At 37.7% G+C, this 26283-nt stretch overlaps 1 protein-coding gene and 1 long non-coding RNA gene across 3 annotated transcripts; both read left to right on the top strand.

Annotated features, from left to right (window-relative positions):
• The first annotated feature begins 776 nt into the window (after positions 1-776).
• On the top strand, positions 777-6355 carry LOC115431395 (uncharacterized). The gene is made up of 2 exons (XR_003937091.1): positions 777-2123; positions 2203-6355. It is a non-coding gene; the product is annotated as an uncharacterized LOC115431395 (long non-coding RNA).
• A 12513-nt stretch (positions 6356-18868) lies between these two features.
• On the top strand, positions 18869-26190 carry aipl1 (aryl hydrocarbon receptor interacting protein-like 1). 2 transcript variants are annotated; one of them, XM_030151710.1, is made up of 6 exons: positions 18869-19106; positions 21084-21263; positions 23017-23211; positions 24521-24691; positions 25151-25292; positions 25755-26190. In XM_030151710.1, the coding sequence occupies exons 1-6, from the start codon at positions 19002-19004 to the stop codon at positions 25952-25954; spliced, it is 993 nt and encodes a 330-aa protein (XP_030007570.1). In that variant the 5' UTR covers positions 18869-19001; the 3' UTR covers positions 25955-26190. The 2 variants fall into 2 exon arrangements, with proteins under 2 accessions (XP_030007570.1, XP_030007569.1); XM_030151709.1 differs by having other exon boundaries at positions 18872-19106; positions 23017-23205; positions 24515-24691.
• The last annotated feature ends 93 nt before the right edge of the window (positions 26191-26283 follow it).

Raw genomic sequence — 26283 nt, forward strand, 5'->3', positions numbered from 1 at the left:
AGCAAATACTTCTGTATTAAATTAGAGCAAAAACAGGGAGAATGCTAAAACAGTAGGCTGACATGTCTGATGCAGGATAACTGAAGTGAAGAAGATGGTGCCTGAACTCGTATGCACACACAGCTTGTCTGTTTATGAGCGCATGCACATTTAAAACTGCTGTAAACCACAGTCTCTTCACAAATAACAACAAAAGAATGTTACAAAGTTTTTCCTCTCTCGTATCTTTCTTTCTGCCATCCCCCTTCCTCACCTCTCTCCCACAAGTTCCCCTCAAAGCCAACACAGAAAGAAGGAGCATTTGTGTTTGTGTGCCAGGCCAAAAGCTGAAGCCAATGTGGAAGCGCATAGAGATGGAGCGCTATTGGTCGCTAGAAGCTGGCTCCAAAAAGCACCAACTGCACGGTATTCTTCAAGTCAAAGGATCTGAGGTTTCCTGTAATACAATTGCAGTTTTTTTCTCTGATGAAATCAGCTTCTCGAATGTGAAGAATTACTGTGTCATTTGTGGATGTCTTTGCTTATTTGACCTGATTTTTTTTTTTCTTGATTGACAGGTTGGTCCTTTCATTAGCCTCTGTAGAAAAGCTGTTTAGCTTCCCACAGATGGAGATGAAGTATCAAAATGTTCCCTTGATTGAAGTAATACCACTTTTTTAAGGATATGATCATGTCGGGGTCCATTGGCTGACCTACAGCAGTTCTTCACTGGCAAGCTTTATGTCCTCATGTACCAACTAAAGCTGCCAGCTGAAGAACTGTTGTCGTCGGCTCTTTCCTGCCCTGAAGACCCCTCTGTCTCTACGAGCAACTGTCAGAACGCTGACAAAATCGAGCCGCTGACCATCAGACGTCACTGCCTAAAAGCCCTGTTACTTATGCAGCATGATCATGTGCTCAGATTCACACCATGACACCTGCTGTATCATGTAACAAAAGCATTGCATCATGGAACTGTCGACTCATCTCTGTCATTCACGCTTGGTTTTCATGATAGCAATGCAGGCTAGTGTTTTAATGAGATATTATTATAATACTGTTGTACAGACTTGGCACAATTGTTAGTTTCACCTGGATTGCATCATGCCAAAAAATACATTTTACTGAAGCGTCAGCAGTCACAGTTAAAGATTTCCATTGTTTGTTTCAGGTTTAAAATATGGCTTATCACTATTAAATTTTGGAAAAAAAAAACATCTATGTATCTTTAGCTGCCCACAAGTTTTCAGTGAATTTGTAAATAATCCTTTTCAATGTTGAAACGCAAACATGTGAAGTATGTTCAGTGACTGACTGACTAATACTGGAAGCACATTTGAATAGAGGAAGATTTAAGAGCCTGAAAATGATTCATATACAGAAAAATCAACAAGAAAGTGCTTTTAATGTGTTTACATCATTCTTAACATTTTTTTAAACTGAAGCAAATATGAGAAAAATTTTAATTTCACTGCATTTTTTTTTATTTGCGTCATGTTGCCTCAAAAGTTTTATAATTTTATCTGTAGTCAAGATATGCCTACTGAGAAGAAACAGATAAAATGATAAAAAGCTGTTAATCTCTTATTGGGGAAGACATCTAACATGTCTGTGATGACTAGTGCCATGCAGAATAAACATACAGACACACATCTGGCCTGTGACCCTCAGTTCTCATAAAGCAAACTTCAAGAGAGAGGGCAATGCCCAGAGCAGGATATGAGCGCGAACGTGTCCCTTTAAAAGCTGCCAGCCAGAGCCGAACAGAGGGAAGGAATGTTCTGAGGCCTTAACAAAACCAGATGCCCCAGCTTACTCTCCCATGCACAGATGCTCTCTGTTGCCTTCACTGACTCTTTCAGTTCTTACTTTAACACCACAGATGGAATCAAGGACTGAGGTGACTCCTTCGTCTGCCTGCTTACGGCGCATCCCCCACGTCGACTACCTTCAGCGTGGTCTGGCCAGGTCTCTGTCTGGTCCCCAATCTCCTTATCTTCTTGTCTGCTCGTCTTTGCTTCTCAGTCCTTATGCTTGGCAGACCTTTTCCTCATCCCCCTCCACCCCCGCTAGCTGCTCTCACTTCAGTGCCACATGCATACACATGGGATTATTCCACTCTCCCTCCTGTACATCCTCTTCAGGTAGCACTGCCAGTACCCTGCATTAATGCGCCATAAAGTTGCATATAAGGGTCACACCTTGACCTTGTGTGTTGGTTAGGTTTGTTTCAGGTCAGCGCCTCGCCTGCCTGATCCGCTCCCAGGGAATCTGCCTTTGAGTGCATTAAGAGATTGTGGAAGAGGGGATGCAAAGGGCACCTGCTGTAAACAGGATGGAGCCATTTTTCTATCTGATTGTACTGTCTATCTGTGCATGCATGAGTGTGCACATCCCTTCCCTCCCACCTTTCCAATCCAGATGTGCCACACCCTCTCTGCACCCGGGTGGCCTATACCTGTACCTGAACCAGATGTTCTGCCAGCTGTGGAGGGCGAGCAAATGAAACGTCATCACAGAAAGTGAGGAGCAGACAGCTGCAGCAAACAGAGCGACTGACTACCAGCATTGAAAGAGGACAGAGTCAACCTACAGGCTATCAATCATGAAATATTTTTAGCTCACAGCCATTTTATGGAATAATACATAGTATTATGTTAAATGGATAAAAATTATGGCTGTCAACACACTATTGTCACACTACACTGTTAATGCATTCCTGTTAATTTGTGCTGATGATATACACTTAATGGATTAGTCATGGTAATACCACTATTACTACTATTACTACTACTAATTTAAAAAATTACATTTCATAAAAACATTATTAGGGCATTGGTTGGTTTTTGTGACAAGTTAAAGACATCCCAGGTTATTAATTTTAGATCTTTTAATTTTGCACAGTCAAAAAAATTCTCACTCAGCATGTTGTAATTATTCACCATGTTTTACAAATGTTTGCTGTAGTGAAGTGTTAAGCAGAAGGTGCTGTAGAAGTCTGGAAAGTAAGCTGGCAATGTGATGCACAGGTGGTCAAAAGGAAGAGATCAGAAAAATATACAAATACATTCAGAAATGAAAGTTTTGACCATTTACAGATACAAAAGGAATGAAAAGAGCCTTAAAGGAAGTACTTTTTAGACAGCCTTTGCTTAACACTAAGTGAGGAACTGTCACACATTACATCTAAACTTATCATTAGCAACAGCAGGGTATAAAAATAATGAAGGAGCACTCATAGCAATAAGAGTTTAATAATAAGAGTTAAAGAAGACAGTTTACAAATGATTAAAAATTAACATTTTTCTTTTTTCGTTTATGAGTCATCTTTCATTCAACTGAGACTGGCATGTTGGAAACTACAGCACATTACTGTTCCAGGCTTCGGGCTTATAGACTTAGCTAACACACTTCCTGTTATAGATGTACATTATACTGCCAGAGGGAACATAAACAATAATCTTCTTAAGGCGTGAGCTGCCCTGTGAGCAATAATAGCAAGTCCTTACTCAAGCAATTTAGTGTATCTCACAATGAGAACTGGAACCATAATGTTGTAAGGTACTGTACTGTACTCTCCTTTTCAGTCATTCGGTGTGTGATGTACGTGTTTTAATCAGTATTGCTTAAAATAGTATTTGATTTTGGGCTATAAACCTTTATACAAGTATGTAGTCCTTTGCTTTTATTTTGACTTAAGTTGTAATTATTTTGTCCTTTCTCTGTAAGTTCACTGTGATGCAACCTTGAGGCTCTGAATTCCTTAAAGTTATTTCACAGCATGCATTTTAATTACATCTGTGCTTTTTTTCTACTCTAATATTTTAAATGACAGTTAACTGGTAATTGGTTTTAAATGAAAACTCTCCACTCTTGCAGCCTTTTCCTCAACATCAGGCAGTCATCTGCTGCGCATTAGTTAGCACACAAACAGATCAACCGGTAATAATCTCTGAGATACTGAGGGGCTGCTTGAATATTGTGAAAGCTAACACCAAGAGAAAGAGGCAGAGCAGGAATACACGCTACGTCTTCACACATCTGTAAAGACTGAAATGTCTGTCTGCAATTTATTCATTTAACTCCTCCCAGATTTTCAAGCTTTAGCCAGTTCGCATTGGATTTCAAACACTCAGATTTTGTTTTTTGTTTTTTTAAATAATAAGTTGTCTATCCCAAAGGAATTGTGTAGAACTACAGTGGTATCCAAAAGCCAAAGGTCAAAGTTATGTGTGGTCACGCACAACACAGTTTTCTTTCCGAGGATAGGGTTTCCAGTGCCCTTTGGAATATGTAATACCAGTCACATCCTCACACAGCATGTATAGACACTAGGCAGCTGACTTTGACCCCTGGCTGATAGTAGATTATCTTTTTCTGTTCAAGTTCAGATGACCCTCATAGAGAAGGTCACAGAAGCTCCATGTGGTCTGTCCAAGTACATAAATCTAATTATTTTTTTATCTTGCGTCTGACGAGAGATTCTACCTCAAGACATCGATGTCAGATCTGTGATCATTATCGCTTTATTCTCTCTGCTGTGCTTTCACTAATGGCTAATGGAGTGATAGGGCGACTGTGTTTAAACTCACTTTGAAATAAAAGATCAAAACCAAGAGCTAATGGATGGGTTCCTCTTTTAATTCTTCGGTGCTGTGTCTGGTGTGCGGCTCTTGTTCACTTCTTAAGTCAAAGCAGGAAGAAGCTCCAAGGCCAGGTCTGAAGAGGTTTACAAACCTCTCCTAAATTCTTCCCTGTGGGTGAAATCATGTGAAAGCTGCTTAGGCAGATTATCCCTGCCTCGACGGCAGCTGGCAGTGAGATCCTCGGGAGTGCACCTGACTCAATACTGGTGGTGACGCAACTGCGCCTGCAGCACAGCGTGCCTCCTCAATCCTCCATGACCTTTAGCCCCAGAGGGAAAAGTGCATCTTGTGGCCCAAAGCAGACAAGAACTCGATCACATCAGGAGGTTGCACACACACACACGATCAGTGTATTGAACTAGCACTAGGCTATCATAAATACTGCTATGGTATAAATGAGAGGAAATGCCAATGGTTGTTGTTTAACCTTAAATTCTATTGAAACAGCATTTTACTGAGCTTGCACAATTGTATTCAGTGACCAATTTAACTACCAACAAGAATGTCTTTGTTACTGGAATCAGATACACTCTTCTCCTTTTCTGACTTGTAGGGAAATGGAAAAGTTTGTTGTGTTTAGTTGGTATTTATATGGACATGAAGTCAGTCTAGTACAATCAACAGGCTTTTCCTGATTTTACTAAAACAATTCTTCATATTTTTTTAAAAATTATACTAAATACTAACTTTATTTTATTTTTTTAAAGTGTTTTTTCTGTGGTATCATTATGGTGTATGGTATTATGATAATTCTACATTATAGGCTATTCCAAATTGTGAAAAGACGTTATGTTTATTAGTGACTGTTTGAGTGAAATTTGCTGGTGTCTGAGTGGTTTCAGATGCTAAAATTTTATATTTGGATGGAAAGTGTCACTTTTCTAAATGAAATGTTGGCATTACTGGAAAACATTCCCTTTCCAAGTATATTTTAATGAGGTCCCCAGTGCACTGTCACCTCATGAAAACACAATTCACCAGCATAATCCATGTCCTATCGCATTTAGTTTGCAAGTTTTATTAATGTGAAAGGATTCATTTTCTGTCTTTCACACAGGATCCTTTGCCAAATCAAGAAGAAAAAAAAAAAAACTGCCACAGATGCCTTGCTGAAGCAACTTTATGCTTTCTCCTTTCAGCTGATACAAAGGTAAACTATGGGGCTGTGTGCCTATGGAATAGTTTTCTTTCAAGAAAACTACAATTTTAGGGGCCATTACACATCCCACAAAGGTAAATAATCCAAGAACACTGTCTAGACAACAGCTGAAACACATCAAGTCAAACAACAGTAATCCAAAGAGGAATCCCTGTACTCTGTCTGTCTGCTGTCAAGCAAGATAGGAAACAAGGAAATATGTAACAAATAAAATGTTAACATTTTCCGTTTCTGTGAAGCAGAAAGACAGAGCTTAAGGACTGCATGTACATTGATCAAATATGCCATGGGGATGATTACTGTGCTTTTTGAGTGTGAAGTTGTGAAATGTAGTTGAATGTCAGTAACCTGCTCTTTAGAACTGGTGAGTAATTGTACAAATGTTAGCAGCTGAAATACAGTGAGGTCTGTTTCTTCTCATACTGTCTTTCTTTGTGGTTGAGCAGCTTTACTTTAAATGTAGGAAATTTATCACTATGGTCATGTGCTTTCTATCCTGCAGTTGTTTTATGGAGTGCTGTCCTGCTATGATTAATGAGCAATGAATAAAGTAATTTATTGAAACTGTCAATAACTGTCTTCAAAGATTTTTGTTATATTTTACAGTGTAAATGGTATGCACATAAATCATTTGATATGCAGCGTCAGACCTTCAGTATCAGGAGAATGTTGCTAAAAGTGTTTGTTGTTGTAAAGCTAGGACAAGGTAAGCTTTTGATGAATGTGGAAACATAGGTGTAAATCCAATCACAGGTGTCCGAAGAAAGTTGGATTAGCACAAATAAACTAACCGGCATGCTTTCAAATGAAATATCAAATGTGAAAATATAACTAAATGTGTCTCAAAAAAGAGATTTCAGATCTGATTAGAAACCAATGTACAGCCAGGAATTGACAGATTATACAAAGTAGCCTCCACCCACTCACTGTGGTACTTAAGCCAGAACGCATCCTGTCGCAAAGGGGCCCCTATCCATGATGTGTTTTACACATTGCAGCCGATACTTGGCCGGCATCAGCTCCCAAAATAGACTGTAGTTCCACATAGGTGGGCTGAGCAGAGAAAGAAAGAGAAAGTGGGGGAAAGAAATGAGAGTGGGATGCAGCATAGTGTAACAAAAGAAGAGTGGATCAGTGTTTTGTGTCTGCAATTGGCTGTCTGCACAATGCACTCCGAGTGTGTGTCTCTTGACAGTGAAGGCCTGTTATGTAACTCTTTGGAAAGTCTGACCAGCAATGTCCAGACAATCTTGTTAAACAGCTGTGATCCTCACACTTACATTCTGAGCCATGTATGGAAGTTATTTTATCATAAATTATAGCATATAGGCAACATAGACACATAAGTATAAATACAGCCATAGTATGTGCCTCCCTTGGGTGCACGCAATAAAGCAGAACAGAGAGGCCCATACATGTCTATGGGCTGCAATGGGCCATAGAGAGAAAGCTTACCCAACAGAGTTATAAATAACTGGACGGCCTGCACCTTAAGACAGTTTTGTCTGGGTGGAGGGCGCTCAGAGTTCAATGTAACCTGACAACTTAATCCCTTGTAAGAGAGAGAGGCAAAGGGAGACCAGTGAACGCTGGCTCGTCTAGGATTTCCAAGCTACTGTTGCTTATTAGCACTTACAGAGGAACAGCAAACATTGGCTCATTTTGGATTCAATTCAGCTCATGATACACCTACAGTACGTACCTGTGATCCAGTCATTTCCAAACACACATGAATTATTCTGCTGTGATTTTACACTCACACATAGTTAAACTCTATAAATGCATTGACTCTATTTGGCAAGTACACATTCACAATCTTTTTTTTCTAAAACCATTCACCATTTTCTCAGAACTACAACCATTCTCTCAACATGTCATTCTCATGTTTACAATTATTCCAGTAGCATTTCCAGCAATTCATAAGCAGTTGAAAGATAAATGTCGGTTACAGATCAATGCCAAACACTCCTATCAAAATGTGTTTTTTCTTTTTTTTGTGCTTTATTTTAAACAGTGTACCCTTTCTCTATGCAATACAGATTTCTGCTAAAAACACCCTCAAACAATGCAATACAATAACTTTTTGGAGTCATACAAATATATTTACTTTGAGAAAACCATATGGAAGGATCAGTGGTAGATAGGGTCCATAGCATACAATTCTGGAAAGGAAAAATGAAAAGAAAAAAGACACTTTATATGTACATAGGTATCAGATGTACTGTAAATCTAATTATGACCGTTCTGCATAATTATCTCTTCTCTGGTCTGGAACCAGCCACAGAATGTCATCAGTATCATGAAGGACGTTTTCCCTGGCCAAGCTACGCAGAAATACGGCCTGGTCTGTCTAATCCGGCCTTGGATGCTTCTATGGACATTTCCCCACAGGCCTCCTCCATGGAAACCAAGAGGAACACAGAATATTCAAGTAAAAAAAAGGTTTATGAATGCGAAACGGTCATTGAACTAGACACAAACCAGAGGAGCCCAGTGGACACTGATGTTATCCCAGATGATAACACCGACAGCTGTGGTTGCCCTGGTTCCTCTTCCTGTTGAGCTTATTGGTAAAGTTGACCCATGGAATCAGCCAGATGTGTGATGTTATATGGACCTGACATGGCACAGCAGTGGATTACCTGCTGATTACTGATTATAAACACACAGAGTTACAATCCTCCATGAAACTTCTACAACTAGTTAATTTATCCACATGGATGCTTCTATGAAACTGGGTTTATTTTGGTGTCTGGAACTTTGTCAGCTTTTTAGACCCGATAATAAGAGAAATTTAGACATATTTCCCCCCTGGATGTACAGTACCTAATGATGACCTCAGATTAATGCAAAAAAAAAAAAAAAAAAAAAAAAATTATACTCTTGTTCTGAGCCATCCCAAATTTAATGAATTTTTAATAAAATATTGGGGCCAAAAATAGGACCAAAATTGGGACATGAAAAGCTACCTAGGTGTCAGTGCATTTGATCTGGAACACATGGCTTGAAATGGTCTTATATAGTGTTATAAATAAAGACACTGCGTTAAATATGACGATCCTAGTGGTTTTAACTGTAATTTAATCTAGATATGTGGTTTTTTCATGAATCAGCAGTCTCATTCCAGGTTTCGCGTGTAACCCATCGTGTCCACTGGCATTACATGCAGAACCTGCCCAGTTAAACACAAATAAATCGTGAGTGATTTTGCAACAGCGGCCATTCTTGTGAAACACTCTGCCTTGCATAATTAGTTAGATTTCCAAAATGTACCTGTGAGAGAATAAAGAGATATTCAGAAAAATAGTAACACATATTTTGTGTCCTTAACATGTGGATTTTTGCATATATATATATATATATATATACACACACACACACACACACACACATATATATATATATATATATATATATATATATATATACACACACACACACACACACACACACATATATATATATATATATACACACACACACACACACACATATATATATATACACATATATATAGGAAGGGTTTTATCTGAAAAATAGTTTCTCTTTTATCACAGTTAATATTTATTTTTAAACTCAAAGTGCTTCCAAACTTGCTTCATAACATTAGTCTACATCTGGTTTGAGTTTTTAGCCCCAATGTCCTGTTTTTAGGGACCAGTTTCATAGAAGCACCCAAATAGAAATTAACATGAAACTACTTAGACATTCATAAAACTAACTGAAACTATGTGAATAGGGAACTGAAAGACAAAGTATTCTTGTTTCAGCCCCACAAACATATTGGAACAATATTAAAGTGATGACATCACTAAGCCTTCTCCAATTAGAATACAAAGAAGCCGAACCCATCCTCTGGTGACTTTCTTTGGAAGCATGCCTTGTGGTTTTACAGTAAGCAGGAATGCTCATCTGTATTTTATCATTAGCTCACTACGAATTGATATAAATGAATTCTTAAAAATGTCTGCACACACAACCATTTCAACAATGGTGCAGCTGCATTCCCTTGGTATACAATGTCACATAATTTGTTAAACAGAGGTTACAAGTGAGTCATCAAAGTGTTTCACCTGAATGGATTATAAATACACATTTACTTGAATACATATTTGAGTCTCTGACTGGGGATAAATCCTCTCAACTCACTGAGCATACAGTAGAGACAGATCATCTGTATGTAATGCATGTGAGAGTATGTACAGAGTAGTGATCTGTGTCTGCTCACCATATGCAGGACTCATGTGATGACAGACAGACTTTTGATTCAAGCTGCATGCAACAATCACAATGAAAGAGTGTGTACATGGATGCATGTGTGTGTATGTGGGAGTGTCCCATTCTATGTGCATGTCACGCATACTTGAGGAAATTGTCAGTAGTCGCTCGTGAAGACCTGGACCAGAAGAGCCCTGGTGTGTTGCCCTCTGACAGCACATGGTCCACATTAGATCCGTTAGAGGCTCCAATCTCAAGGCGTGCTCGCCATCAGGCAAACAGTGAAACATCTGACTGTTTCAGCGCTCTTCCTTGGTCAGGAAATGGCATTGCATTTGAAACAGGGTTTCTGAGTGGATAATCTCTCCCGGGAGTGTTAGGAGAGACTTCCTAAGTTCACTGAGTTTGTGTTCAGTCATGCAGAGTGTACCAGTGGACTGTGATACTGTAAGGCCTGGATCGATGCATTATTCACATAGCTTGGTTTGCTCCAGAGACTCCGGCAGAAACAGCCCAGTTTCCTTTTACAGAAATATACTGTACTGCAATACAAGATAGTTAGAATTACACTAAGACATGCTGGCTGAACTTTTTAGAAAGTACAAGGCAATGATTTGTCATTTTTCCCACAATTCATTCTATATTCTTCAGTCAGGACGTAATAATTTATAGTGACAGCTGACAGATAAAAACTAAACATAATAGTATCTGTTGTTATAATTTCAGTGTTTGGGGGAGCATAAGTTTACATTTTGTTTGGTTTGAAGGTATATTGATATTTTGGGATATAATCCACCATTTTTCTAAAAAATAAATTCAGAGGTGTCAAGTAATGAAGTACAAATACTTTGTCACCTTACTTAAGTAGTGCCTTGCATGGTCCATTGGTGTATAAGTGTGTGCGTGAATGGGTGAATATGAGGCTTTGTAAATCACTTTGGACACCATGAAGGTGTGGAAAAGCACTATGTATGTGCAGTCCATCTACCATTCACCATTTAAGTAGAAATTTTGGTTATCTATATTTTATTGGAGTAATTATTTTTCAGCCAACTTTTTGCTTCTACTCCTTACATTTTCATACAATTATCTGTACTTTCTACTCCTTTAATTTTAAAAATAGCCTCGTTACTCCTATTTCATTTCGGCTTGTCATTGTTCAAATTTTTTAAAAAAGATCTAGATAAATTGTGCCATCGGGATAGAGTGAATTTGATTGTGGTTGGATGAGAAGTATAAACATATACCATTCTGACACTCTATTCGTTTGTGTGCAGTCCATCACACTTGACTTTTTGCCCCATTCCAATACTTATATTCAACTAGTCATCATATCGCACACTCCATGAAACACGTTAATGCGCAGTACTGCACATATACGGTTCTTTGATACATTTGCATTGGGCTAAAATGCGTTCATTTTCAATGGGCATGTATGCAGCTGAAGCAGGTAGCCTAGTGCATCCCACATTTTAATTAATTTTAATATAATATTATAGTCATTATAGCCTTTAGAAAATGTTTTTTGGGGAGGTGGGGTAGTGCACTATAGGCCCCTGTGGCACTGCCTAAGCTTTTGTCATAATGGCATTTTTTTCTCCTTACATTTACTTTTATACTTCAACCCATAAAGACCCAAACATCTACTGAAGACCAGAACCATCTACTGATGTAAAATGGTTAATACCTGTTGATCCACTAATCCTATCAATCCATGTAAATAATTCATGTAAAATACAGTTATTCATCTTTTCATGCTCATCAGATGGATGTTCAGAGGCTCCGTAGTTACCATGGGAGCACCATCATCCTCTACAACATTGATTCACCAGTAAAACCCACAGAGTTGGATCAATGACAGAGGATGGACACACTGTGTTTATGTTCAGTTAATGATGTCTTTGGTGAAAAAGTCACTTTTACTTCAGTTTTCTTTGTTTTGATATAATAACCTTTTAATTTAATCTGAGTTTTCATGAATATCTAAATTAAATATGGGAAAATACATGATTTACAGTAAAAAAAAAAAAAATGCAGAGGACAATATTATAATAAATGGTGATAAATAACATAAGAAAGGTTAAACAGAGAGGAAAATTCATTTGGGAACTGACATAAAAGTAACACTGGGTCTTTATGGATTAAATAGGTTTGATACCAGTACTTTTACACTTTTACTTGAGCAGAAAGCTTGAGTTGATACTTCAACTTCTGCAGAAGTCTTTTTAAACCCTAGTATCTATACTTCTACCTGAGTAATGAATGTGAATACTTTAGACACCTTGGAACAAATCCAAATTCTGTTGCTGTGTCCCCAAATGAACCTTTTGCAACTTTATTCTTTTACCTCTAAACAAGTAGACAAATTGTCTTAAACATTAGGCCAGGTTAAGTGTATTGAGGGCAGACAGGATGGCCGCTGAATAGCACCCATTTAATCCCTTGACCTGGTCCACCCAACAGATTAGACCAGCTTGTTGGGGGAAATACTCAGGTCGATCCTGTCGCTCTCCGTTGGCTGCACTTCAATCACATTCAATATCCCACTTCCCTCGCTCATATCCCCATTGGCCCGGAAGAAAAGGTCAATACGGCAGCATCAGATTGTTTGATCAGAGCTGCTTTAAACCCTAAAAAGAAAGGTCAGAGCATATCAGATTACCTTCTCTTGTTTTAAATACTTGATTTTTACTGAAGACGTCATGCTAATTAAGAGCAGGCTTGACTTACACTGTGTTCCCAGTATATTAGTTCTTGTAACAACTGCTGTAGATGGCTGTAGCTCTTGTCTCTTTTCTGCTTCATAGTTTGTAGCAGGATGAGTCTAAGAAATGTACTACAGGTTTATATAACACAGGAAAAGAACTGCCTTCATTTTGTATTTTGTTCCAGGGTTTTAAGAATTTTTCATGTACCATTAGTGGATCAAAAACGAGCATTTTAAGCCTTTTTCGGAAAAATACCTGATTAATGTCATGAATCTGGTATGAATCTGGTGTTGAGAAGCTCTGTTTGCAATTAAAAAAAAAAAAAAAAAAAATATATATATATATATATATATATATATATATATATATATATATATATATATATATATATATATATATATATATATATATATATATATATATATATATATAGGTAAATGAAGTATGCTTTATTAGCTTTAATGTCCTCACTTTTGCATGCCAGTAAATGAGAAACCACAAAATAATACCAAAAAAAATCTGTTTGTTGATGTGCTACTGTGACAACCATCCCATAAGGATGGCGAAAACTACATTCAGATTGACTTCCCAAACTGCAACATGAGCTTTATTGCTTAATGCTTTTACATGCAGATTCTCTGACTGTTTACTTCCACTGACATGATGTCATGAGAAGATTTCTTGACTTCATCTCAGTATATGTAACATTTTGTTTGTTATGACAGAGGGAAACTAGTCTTAACAGGGGCATGAGCGCGTGTTGAAAGTAAACAATGGGATTATGTCTGTTCAGGTCTCTGGGTCAATTAGCTCTATTAGCTCACAGTATGGGCACTGGAGGATTTGCCTTGTCTTTGTCAGTGTCTCATCAAAGCAATACTAATGATTGTCACTGACACCCCTGACAACTAGCAGCCATGTGGATATGAGCCGTTACAGTTACAGATCTATGCATTCCCTTCACTTAACCTGTTGAACCCTGCATTTAAAGCCTAGAAGTTAGAGGTCAGTACTGTTATATGGACTTTATTGAGTGGAATGTTATAAGATTTTGCAGCAAAGGTACATTTTTTCTTCTTAGTCACATTTTCTATTGAATGATAAGTCACTGAAATACTTTTATTTTCATTACATGTTATAATTGCCTTCATGGTCTGCCTTTGTAACTGATCTAATTTGATTAGACATGTATTAGACACATTATTCAGTATCAGTGCCAACCTAAAACAAATCACACACCGACAGTATATCCAATTTTTTCATGTGTCCTAAAGAGCATCTTCACATTTGTGTACATTGGAAACAGGGAGTCGGCATGCACCATATGAGCCTGTTTATGTGTCGTGTGCATTTGCCCTTTGTCCTGGCTGCTATGTGTTCTGGTATGTAACTAAAGGTCGGGGCCAGGCGGAGAGCAGGACGGCAGGGGCCCAGTCAGGGGAAATTGTGGCTGAGAAGAGCTGCAGAGCCAAAGGCCAGCAGCTCTGACGAGAGAGGGATTAGTTCGGAGCCACAAATATCAGAGCAAAACAATACACATCCTTGTGCACAGGCTAAAAGATTATCGACTATAGAATGCAAGAGGAAATAATGCGTTAGTGAGATGTTTATATTTAATTTTCTCCTTAGAGACTGCTTTAAATCAAACATGTGTGTAATGTAAGAGCTGCAAGCGATATGCACACCGCAGGAATCTGAGCCAGTGTGTCATTCCAGAAACTTCTCGCCTGTCGTTACCCACTGCATGACTTCACAAGACTTCAGTGCAGGCTGTTCCTGAGAATTTTGCAAGTCAGGGCAGCTACAGCTAACACACATGGCTAACACAGACACACACACACTGCGAGCTGTGCTGCAGCCCTCCTATTGACTCCAACAGGTATTGCAGGGTCAAAAGTCCTCTGAGTGGTTTTGAGAGCAGTGACTCTGACCTCTGACCTTTTCTGCTTAGGCAAACTGCCAGCAGTCTGCTTTGCACATGTCAGACTTCTGTTTCACAGAATGATTAGACTGGATTTACACAAGGAAGAAAGAATTAAATAGTGTTTCCTGCATGGATCAGATTGGATCTTTTCTCTACTGGGTAAATGCAAAAACCACTGAGAAATCTGTGTCTTGCAAGGCTGATTTTTAAAGAACTTAAATAATCATCTTGTTGACGCCCAGCTGAATTTTGTAAGATGTGGCTGGGTGGCTGCCATTTGTTATGCAATTAATGACCTTGTTCAACAAGGCCCTGCAAGGAAATTAAAGCTCAGAGATATATGCTACAAGGGTTTGAAACAGTATTTTTCACACCTTTGTAAAATGCAAATGAGACGTACAATTGATATGAAACTAATAATGTTCCAAACTGAAGGTTGTTGTTGACTCAACGATAACTTAGATTAACAAACAGACTGTTAGAAGCCGAGGAGAGTTGGGAATATTAAAATTCCACAGACATCTGTAATCCATGAGGAAAGCTGTTTGCACAGCTTTCCTCCATTTTGGTCACTTTGATAAATAAGAGTTCACTTTAAAAATGTTACATTCAAGATCCAAAACTGAAATCCTCTGCCTGGAGGATTTTACTGGGTTGATTGAATTGCTGCCATTTTACTTAGCCTTTTTAAATCTGCAGAGGAAATGTGAAGAATGGACCGGGAATCTTAATTTCACTTTCTCATCCAGAGGACTACACTAATTAAAAAAAAACTGCAGTGATCATCATTTCTCAGCTCAAGTGTTTTTTTGCAGTCATGAATGACACACTGTGTGATTCCCCCGACATGCACACTGGTTTGGAAGACGACGATGCTAGACAATGATTCAGCTGATTAAGATGGAATTAAATGTGTGAGTCACTTTTAGATTCACGCACTAAAATAAAAGAAAAACACCACACCAACAGGCTGGAAATTCACTGGCTTCTTTGCATCATTTGATGTTCAGGTTTGTGCATCATGTAGATTCATTGCTTACAGATGGATTAACATTTGTTGATGCAAAAGTTTATCTCATAGGTTGTTTGCACTGTAGGTAGATTAGTCCAACCAGTTGTGTCTCTGTGAATATATGTGTATAAGCAACTCCATGGAAGAACAAACACAGTTCTGATTCATTGCGTAGCCATGCACCTTGTCACTTCTCCTTAACCTGAGAACTACATACACATGTGCACAGAAACACACACCATAATGATGGATACGTGTTGACACGGAGCCTTCTCTTTCACGTGTGTGTGCTTGTGTTTTGTGTGTAACCAGTGGAAAATGGGAAATGATTGTTAATTTACTTAAAGAGCATTAAGTCTCATTAACTGATTTTGTTAGTCTTTAAAGCCAAAACATATAGGCTATATTTTTACCCTATAAATGTAATTTCTCAAAATGTTTGCAGTATGTTGTGTAATTACCCCAACCCTCTATTTTGTCTGTCTGAAGAGTGAACAAACATATTTAGATTCATGAAAATACTGTAAAAATGTAAAAGTTACATTAAAGCAACTGTTTGTTAATACAATGGAATTTAACACATAAAATTGTTTTTGTTTTTGTTTTGTTTTGTTTTTTACATTATCTAAATAGTCTACAGGTTTAAAAAAGATGATCATTTGTGTATGTAATCCTTTAGTTTTTAGGTAAAGGCATTGGAATTAAAAGATCAAATATAGCCACGAAATGTTGCAGACTATAAGTATAAAGCAGCATAAAGCAAGTGAACTAAAGGAGCCTCAGACATGTATCCCCTGTCTAACATATTGGAAATACCTCATGTCGTCTGAGTAAACGTATGAGTCTTCACAAGATCTTGCAAACCGACGTCTATATTGCACATATGGGATGTTCCTCCTTTTTGCATCTGCTGGGTCAGCACTACAGTACTTGTCAGTCTGACAGAGAAAAAAGCACACACTACTGTTTTTCTGTTTCCTTCTGTCTATCACTGCATCTGTCTCTTTCTCTCACACATGCTCAGAGGCGTCCACACCTCATTCCCACAGCAGAAGCACAAAAGGTTTACACATTCATAAACATTATGCTATGTGTCTGTATGTTGTGCGTCATGGAAGAAGCCTTCCCTTGTGTGTTATGTATATGAATGAATGGCCTTTACACAAGGAATAGCTCCTCCCCAGGAAATCTGTGACTGTACTTTCCAGAAATAGAATATGACTTGTTTAAAGTGGAACTAATGCATCAGCTTTGGGTTTCCAGAAGAGCTAAATATGATGGAGACCTATGTGTACCTCCTGCTGGTAGGACTGCTTGTATAGATCTGTTCTCAAATAAGTGTGTTTAAAGACTGTCAGACATTTGATTTCCCACACTAAAATGTACATGTGAGACATTTAGTGCATGTGCACGCACAAATGCACCTAAGACACACTTTGGCAGAGCAATAGAGAACAGTGTAGGCGGTGTGACGCAAGCAATATGAGTCACTGCGACTGAACACCCGAGTTACAGCAAACTCCATTGTCATGGTATTACCTCTCCAACAGGTTGGATGGATAGCTGTTCACTTTCTACGCTGCATGAGATAAAAAATAAAAATAAAAAAAAAAACCTAAGGTGAGGTCTTATATACAACGTTTAATAGTCAAATCAAAGAGCTAAGGTGAGAAGCTCCTCAAAACTAAGATTTGTGTCATACCATAAGCCACATAATCTCTTTGTGTGAACGAGGATCCAAAATAATGGCTTAATCTCCTCTAAATTCATTGATATAATGATGATGTAAAAGGCTGTAACTATAGCAACTCAAACCTGTCATCCAAGAGAAACATCACACCATATGCCCATGTTGAATTTCTAGGGTTTAAATGTATTTTTTAACACAAGAGACATTCAGCACCAGCCATTCCTTCTGATGGATGTGGGTCAGGGCATAAAGCTGCAAAACCAGGGAAAAAAGCTGTTTTTTATTAATTTACTATGAAATTTTCATCTTGCTATTTCAACGGTATACGTGTTATTTTAATAATAATAATTCTACCTCATCGTGCTCCCTCTTCCATATTCCTCCACTTTGAAAGATATACAATAAAAATCTCCTCCCAGTCCAATAAACTTTATTAGTGACACCTGGTGTTGCATATAAATGTGTCAGAGGGCTTTACAGGTCCTCGACAGCCACACTATCAAACTCAGGTTCAACTCGGTCAAGAAGACAGGGGACGGCCCCAGTTACACTACCTACTTTCTCCACAAGAGGGTGTAAAGTGTTCATTACCTTTGTCTTGGAGAGCTGCCAAGTACATACCAAACTGTTGCTTAACACTGTTTGTCACATCAGTGGAAAAAAAGGCAGGCTTGATAGTATGTTACAGCACTATGCAAGTATAAAGAGGTGTTATTTGAATACAGATAAGACAGTAAACTTGGTGAAATACCTTTTCTGCTGTGTTACACCACTGAGGAAACACAAAGCTGTAAAGTTATACAATTGAGAGCATTGCCAAGGTACAGTTATGGGGTTTTCTATTTGTGCAATTAGTACGGAATAAGGCATTAACACTGGGTAATTTTTGAGAATAATTGCACCTCAAACTGCTTACAGACTTTGTTAGCAAACACTACAGGAGCCTTGGATTTCACACACACATGCGCACACACACACACACACACACACACACACACACACACACACACACATGCTACCCAGATGGGAGACAGATGTTTAATAGACAAGGTCAAGGAGTCCGTACAGTAATTGTCTGCTCCACCATTTCTCAGTATCCACTACATTGTTCAGATCACCACATCCACATAAATCCAGGAAATTTCCTCTGGAATGGAAACAATGTCCTACTCTTACAGACCTATTTGTGTTTCTTCACTTTCCTTCCCCTGCTGTCATGCACACACTCCACTGCTCTCTTCTGTTCTTACAAAACATTCAGCAAATCTGAACTCATCACCCACACAGACGTGGATATGTTCTTGCTCTCCCACAAAAAAAAAAGAAAAGAAAAAGAAAAAAAAAACCTCATCTGAGCCATCTAGAAGCTTCCTCTACTCCATGTTTTTCATCTTCCTCCCATTTCTAGATGTTTCTGGAAGCTGACAGTAGTCGGAGAAAGCGCTTAGGATGACTGACACAAGAAGCTACAAACAGATGATGAAAGATGAGTACGAGTAGAAGTTTCTAATCTGATTATCCCTGCCTATGTAAATCCACCAGAAACACCATCTCCAGTTTATCTGTACCTCTCATACATGTTGCACACAACACAGTAAACTTAAAGACTGAATTATAAAAACATATATATGTCTATTAGGTAATTGATATCAGTCAACTGGAAACATGTCGGATATGCAGGATACGATGCTGCTGGGCTTAGAAGGCATCAAGAAGACCATTCTGCACGGAGGGACTGGAGACATCCCAAAGGTCATCACAGGTGCAAAGGTACTGCAGGCATTTACTCCATTTACAGCTTCAGATCAGTGAAAGATATCACTGAAACACTCCCTCAAATATACATATTGCTTTCACATTTTAGGCTTCGTAGAAACATTGTTGTTATCCTCTGCTAACTGAGGTGTGTGGGCCCACATTTTATGTTTATGACCCTCTACACACAGTAAATTAATCCAAATGAGCTATACTTCAAATAAACAGCTATAAAAAGCTCAGTTAGGGGCCAAATGCAATGCTAATTCCAAACCTCTAGATTTAATTAGAGGTTACTGGTGGAATTGAACATGTGTTTAATTATTATACTCTGTGAATCATCATGGGTGTTCACGGAGAAGATGAAACAGTTGGAGCTGTATCAATAAATTAGACGTTCCACTTCAGGCTTTAATGTCTCTACAATCTTGTCTTTGTTGATTTTATAGAAAGCAGATTCTAATAAAGGATGAATTTAGCTGTGTTTGTGCATTAAACCTGGTGGGTTCCACATTGCATCATGTGTTAGATTTGTGTTTAAAGCCTTTAGTAGGACTGTCGGTAACACTCATCTGTACTCATCTTAAATGTGAACATGCTTGACTTTTTCTTGAGCTACTTTTAGGCTGATCTTTTCTCAGAGAATAGTTAATGTGCACCTATATACTATTGTAATTCCCATTAGCAGCCAGAAGAGGTTGATAGAACATTATGTAATCCATGTCTCTTTAATAAGCACAGTGTTCGTGTCAGATCATCTACATCAGTTTTAACATATTAGTCTTATCCAAACACATTATATTTTAGTTAAACCTCCACAAAATTGTTGGGTCATTAATTCATATAGGAAAAAACGTAAGTAATATAAATACCTTTTTGTGTGACAACTACCACAATTATTGACTGTATTAGATCAATTTTCTCTATACAGCTGTGTAACAGGCAGTCCCCAATCTACCAGTTATTTTTTTTTATTGTATTATAGCTGATAAATCTTAATGAGAGAAAATAATGTGGACTGTATTTGAGGGACACGGGGGCTATTAACTTATTAATAGACCACACCAGAAATATCAATAAAGCAAATCATAAATATTTCATTTTTAAAAATCTATATATTTAATCATAATAAATGTCAAATCAATATTTTATTTTCTATATTAAAGAGTGATTTTGTTCCCTGATTGAGAGCTGAAGAAACCAGACAGGTTACTTGTGGGTTAGACCGATTATCTATGGTCTGGATATAACAAATAATTTATAAATATAAAGGGAAAATATTTAGAACAACTGATGATTAATGATTAAAAAATATTCAGTGTTAAATTAAGTAAAAACAAATTATGAAGCATTTCGTGAGCGTAGTTGACACTAAACAAAATTAACCCTAAAGATGATATAAAATTTTTATGATACTGATAATGCATAATTTACCACAGTATAAAGTTATATTTGTTATTATTGTCTTGTAGCACTGTTAGAAATAAAACAGCTGAGTTTAATGTGTACCAATACTTGTATGTGCACCATACAGTGTCTTTACAGTTCTAATCCCTGAGTTGCAGAGGTTGTTTTTCTTCATCCAAAGTTCATAAAATTACTTTTGACTTCCACTGTTATTGTATTATGTTGGCAATGCCACCTTAAAACACAAACAGAGCCCATGAAGGAGTAGTTTATACACAACACTGTGCACTAGCATTTGTGAAGTGGATTCAATTTCCTTGGATGTTAAACAAACATTCAACCTTGGCACGTCAAGCTTCCTCTGATCATTCTGGCCTGTTGAATAAGTGAACTGTGAGACATTTGTGACATCGGCATGTTTTATGAGACTGATGTTCAGCCTTTATTTTAACAGGAGACTGTGTCAGCGAAATGATTTATGGTCGTCTATGTCTTTGATACATGTGAAAGGCTCATAATCATCAAACATAAGCAGCTGTTCTTCTCTCAACATGTTTATTTTTCTAATGATCCTTTTCCCTTTAGGTGACTTTTCATTTCCGCACCCAGTTGTGTGACGATGATCGCACAGTGATAGATGACAGCAAAGTGGTTGGGACGCCTATGGAGATAGTGATAGGTAACATGTTTAAACTGGACATCTGGGAGACCCTGCTGGCCTCCATGAGGATCGGCGAGGTGGCTGAATTCTGGTGTGACACCATTGTAAGTACAACTTTTTTTTTTAACCCATAAAGACCCAAACAGCCACCAGCGACACAAACCATCTACTGATCTAAACTGTTTAATACATGTTGACCCACTAATCCTATCAAAACATGTAAATAATTGGTGTAAAAAACAGTTTGTCATCTTTTTATGGTGATCAGATATAACCCATTTGGACGTTCAGAGGCTCCATAGTGAACGTGGAAACACTGTCATCTTCTATAACATTAATTCACCAGTAAAACCTATGGAGTTGGATCAATGACAGTGAATGGAGACACTGGGTTTATGTTCAGTTAATGATATATTTACTGAAAAAGTGACTTTTTCTTCATTTTTCCCTGTTTTGATATAATTAACTTTGAATTTACTCTGAGTTTTCATGAACATCTACATGATCTGTGTATTAAATATAGGAAACTAAATGATTTACACCAAAAAATGCAAAATACAGGGCATAATATTATTTTTAAAAAACGGTGATAAATCAGTTAAGAAAGGTTGAAATAGAGGAAAAATTCATTCAGGAACTGCCACAAACGTAGCCCTGGGTCTTTATGGGTTAAATCACCAGCTTTGTGTCAGTTTGTGTGCACACATGGTCTTGCTGACTTGCAAAAGATTTTTTTTTTTTTTTTTTTACTTTAGACAACATAATAAATCCACAATACGAAACACAAAAAAGTGAAAAGTATATAAGGTAAGAGTTGGACGTAATTAACTTTTAACAATGGCCGCCTACATCTCCATCTGATGACGACAGTGATATATAGACCAAATAATTAGTCAGGTAAAAACACAACATACATCATATTTTTACAGCCTAAAAATCCAAGAAACTTGTTCTCACAACTTTCCAAAACATAATCAATATTAGAGAAACAAGTATATCTATTGAGCATAGCCGATATTTTTATTTACCTACTATAGATTATTAAATTCCCTGCACATTTTAGTTGTGAGTAATTTACAGGATATTGTTTCTGTCATCTACAGGTATAAAGGATGTTGTCTGGTACAGATATTTAAAGTATATCAGAGTTTGTTTCTGAATGTTGTGTATTTCCTATAAATTGGTCATTTGTTTGTCTGTGTGTCTGTTGTGTTTGTTTTTGTGTGCATGTTGCACACCCCATCAGTGACAGATGGGTTGAGGCATACTGTCATTAATCTGCAGCAGCCTCACTTTTCTCTAATCGGCTCTTATTCCTGCTGAATCAGCACCACTGCCTCTCCTCTTCTCTGATTAGATTTGATGGGGCTTAGAGCATTTATTCACTCCTCTGAGCAACATGGCTGCACCACATATTCACTGGATGCTGTGCAGTATTACTCCCATCCAGTGGAGGGCAAACCTGACCTGATGAACAGATGACAGGCTGAGGATGAATAGGAAGTATTGGTGATGTTTTAACTGTAATGAATGAAAGGAATGAGGTTTCAATTGCACATATTCTTTAATCAAGGCCATGTAAAATGCATCTTCAGCTCAGTCAAATATTTTATGTGCTAATGAAAAAACAGTGCTCCTCCATTCCAGACAGTAAATAAATAATGCAGCAACTGAGAAGAGAAATTGTAAGCCAGCAGTCACATACACCCAGAGCCATTACAGGAATATTTTCCATCTTCTTGTCACATTTTTTTCTTGACTCAACTGTGTTTATTTTTCACAGAGATACACTACATTATTAATAATATTCAGTGGTTCTCCTTTCACTTTTGACACTTGACCTTCTTTCCTCCTCAGCACACTGGTGTTTATCCACTAGTGTCCAAGAGTATGAGACGGATCGCAGAGGGCAAAGACCCTGTTGAATGGCAGATGCATACATGTGGAATGGCCAACATGTTTGCCTACCACTCCCTCGGCTACGATGACCTGGATGAGCTGATGAAAGAACCGAAACCACTCTACTTTGTCCTCGAGCTGATCAAGGTGACAAAGAAAAGAGAACATACGCTTAAGAATGATTTTCAAGAAAAATACAAACATAAAGAATAGATTTGTGTAGAATACACTGGCCAAATTACATTAAATTAAGTATTTTATATAAAATCAGGTGCTGCTAAATCTGAAATCAAAATCTCTCCAGCACATTACAATTTTTAGTTATGCACAAGCAGCATGTGACATCAGTGTTTTAGTGCCATGGACTCTAAGTGATCAACATTCAGATGGATTTAATATGTGATAGAAAAATCTGGTCCAGTCCAAAAATGATGCAAAGCTGAATGATGGAGAGTTTATTAGAGCCAAATTGGAGAACTCATCAGTGATGCCATATTCCAGACAAAGCTCAGCTCTCCAAATTGTGATCAGTTAGTTGTGGACATGCTAAAAGCATATGGACAGATGGGTTGCAGAATGTTCCTCAAACTTAATTTCCACTTACATCATTTTTTCCCCCTAGTTTGGTTGATGTAAGGGATGGACAAGGTGAGTGATTTTATCAAGATATATCTGAAATGGAAAACCGGGTACCATGGGGCTTTAACCCAAACATGATAGTGATAAATGTCTTTTTCCCACAGTGATAAACTATCACAATCCACAAGTACAAGAGCAAGTGTCTGAAATGAACAATTTTGATCCAAGCTGATGGGCTCTGTTACTCAGGTTTTTCTGTATTAGATCTAGGCATGACCAGTTTAGTTCATATTATTGTCAGAAGATGAATGCAGTATATAAAGCATCAGCATCGGACTGGAAAATGAGTGTTTTTATATGATGTGCTGGAAAAAACTAGCATCACCCATTTGGAATCAACATATGTGAACTGGTATACAGTCATGGAAAAAATTATTAGACCACCCTTGTTTTCTTCAATTTCTTGTTCATTTTAATGCCTGGTACAACTAAAGGTACATTTGTTTGGACAAATATAATGATAACAACAAAAATAGCTCATTAGAGTTTAATTTCAGAGCTGATATCTAGTCATTTTCCATGGTTTTCTTGATAATAACCAAAATCACTTCAGTTCATTCATCAATAGCTCTGGCATTGTACTGACAAAAACAGTGCTTTTAGATATTCCATGTTTTCTTTTCTGTCTGTTTTAGTCACATGATATACACCGTGACTGTAGATCAGAAATTTTCCTTCAATAGTAGATGAAAAGTGTTGTTGTTGTTGTTGTTGTTGTTGTTGTCGTTGTTGTTGTCGTTGTTGTTGTCGTTGTTGTTGTTGTCATCGTGTGGCATCGGAATAGCAGTGTTTAGGTGTGTATGTGTGTGTTTTACAGGTGCAGCAGCCCAATGAGTACAACAGGGAGTCTTGGGCTCTCAATGATGAGGAGCGACTGAAGATGGTGCCTGTGCTGCATGGTCAGGGCAACAAGTTGTACAAACAGGGACACCATAAAGAAGCCACACTAAAGTACAAGGAGGCGATAATCTGCATTAAAAATGTGCAGACAAAGGTGAATAATTTAACATACACTTCTTTGGTTGTCCTGAACTGCATTAAAATGTTTGTACTGTATGTGTTTTCCAGTATGTGGTGAAATTGAAATAAGCTAAAATAAACATCTTTGGAATATTCTACGTCCTGAACTTCAATCAACATCTTCTTTATCATTATTTAAAAAGCATCTGAAAAGGACTCTCTTATTCAAAAAAATTTAAGGTTTTAAATAATTTGATTTTTATTTTCTATTATTATTTTAATTATGTAGTATTTTTATTCTTTCTTTCTCTTTTGTGTATGGTTTATTTCTGGGGAGGAATTTATATAAGCCTTTTTGGCTTCTATCCTCTCCTGCACAATGGTGTTACCTCTATGATCATTTCTTTTTATTTATTTTTTTCTTGTTGTTTGTGATGTGCAAATTAATAAATACTAAATACTAAAATAAGCATGCACTGTGTGATCCTCTCAGGAGAAATCATGGGATGTCCCATGGCTGAAGTTAGAGAAGATGGCCAACACTCTAACACTGAACTACTGCCAGTGTCTCCTACGCATGGAGGAGTTCTATGAGGTCATTGAGCACACAAGCGACATTATCAATCAGCATCCAGGTTAGACACTGCCAAAGATATGTTCACCTCTGCTGTGATGAATGAAGAGGTTATCTAGATTTGTTTATTCCATCTCTGGTTAAGTTATCATATCCAGTCAGCAGATAAATGAGTGTGCAGTATAAGTATTACAACCTCACAATTTATTCAGCCTTTAACAAGCTGGGTATTTTTCACACTGTATTTGTGTGTATGCGAGTGTGAAACTTTTATGATAGCTATAAATGTATGTTTCATACGTCTATAAAGTCCAACCCTATAAAAGCTCTCTGCTGCAGTATGTACATTGTGTACTTTTGAGTTTCTGTGTATTTGCATGTTTTTGTGTCTGCGGAAGTTAATCATATTGTGGATGTGTTTCACTTAAAAACAACAAATCCTGTGTTTTGGATTCTATAAAACTGAGATGCACATGAAACACACCTGTTAAGGATGTGTGTAAATGTTTGTGTTTTCCTCCAGGTGTAGTTAAGGCCTTCTACCTACGAGGGAAAGCCCACATGGCGGTGTGGAACGAGGCTGAGGCCCGACAGGACTTCAGCAGGGTTCTGGACCTTGATCCAGGCATGAAGAAGGCCATCAAGAAGGAACTGGCTCTGCTTAGCATGCGCATGGAGGAGAAGAATCAGGAGGACAAAACCAAGTACCAGGGCATGTTTTGAGTTCAGAGAATCAATACAAGGGAATAAATCTGTCAAATATTCTGCTTCATTACCTTTAAGCATCACATTCAACCACTGATGTAGATGTCAATACGAAATGAAAAACCATGAGAAAGTGAAACACACTGTGTCATGGAAACTATTGTATCAATCAGTTAAATGATCCTGATTTATTGGGTAAATGTAGAACTGACTTTACATATGGGGCTAGAGTTAAGGATGAAATGGTGGAAGTATAAATAATGATCTTGTAAACTGAAACTCTTCTACAGTCGCAGAAAAAATTATTAGACCACCCTTGTTTTCTTCAATTTCTTGTTCATTTTAAT

Source organism: Sphaeramia orbicularis, chromosome 13 (assembly GCF_902148855.1).
Source record: "Sphaeramia orbicularis chromosome 13, fSphaOr1.1, whole genome shotgun sequence".
Taxonomy (NCBI): domain Eukaryota; kingdom Metazoa; phylum Chordata; class Actinopteri; order Kurtiformes; family Apogonidae; genus Sphaeramia; species Sphaeramia orbicularis.

Coding starts and splice junctions, on each gene's coding strand:
- aipl1 (XM_030151710.1), top strand. CDS start 19,002: ATGTCGGATATGCAGGATACGATGCTGCTGGGCTTAGAAGGCATCAAG. Junction 21,264..23,016: donor AATTCTGGTGTGACACCATT/GTAAGTACAACT, acceptor TTTCCTCCTCAG/CACACTGGTGTTTATCCACT. Junction 24,692..25,150: donor TTAAAAATGTGCAGACAAAG/GTGAATAATTTA, acceptor TGATCCTCTCAG/GAGAAATCATGGGATGTCCC.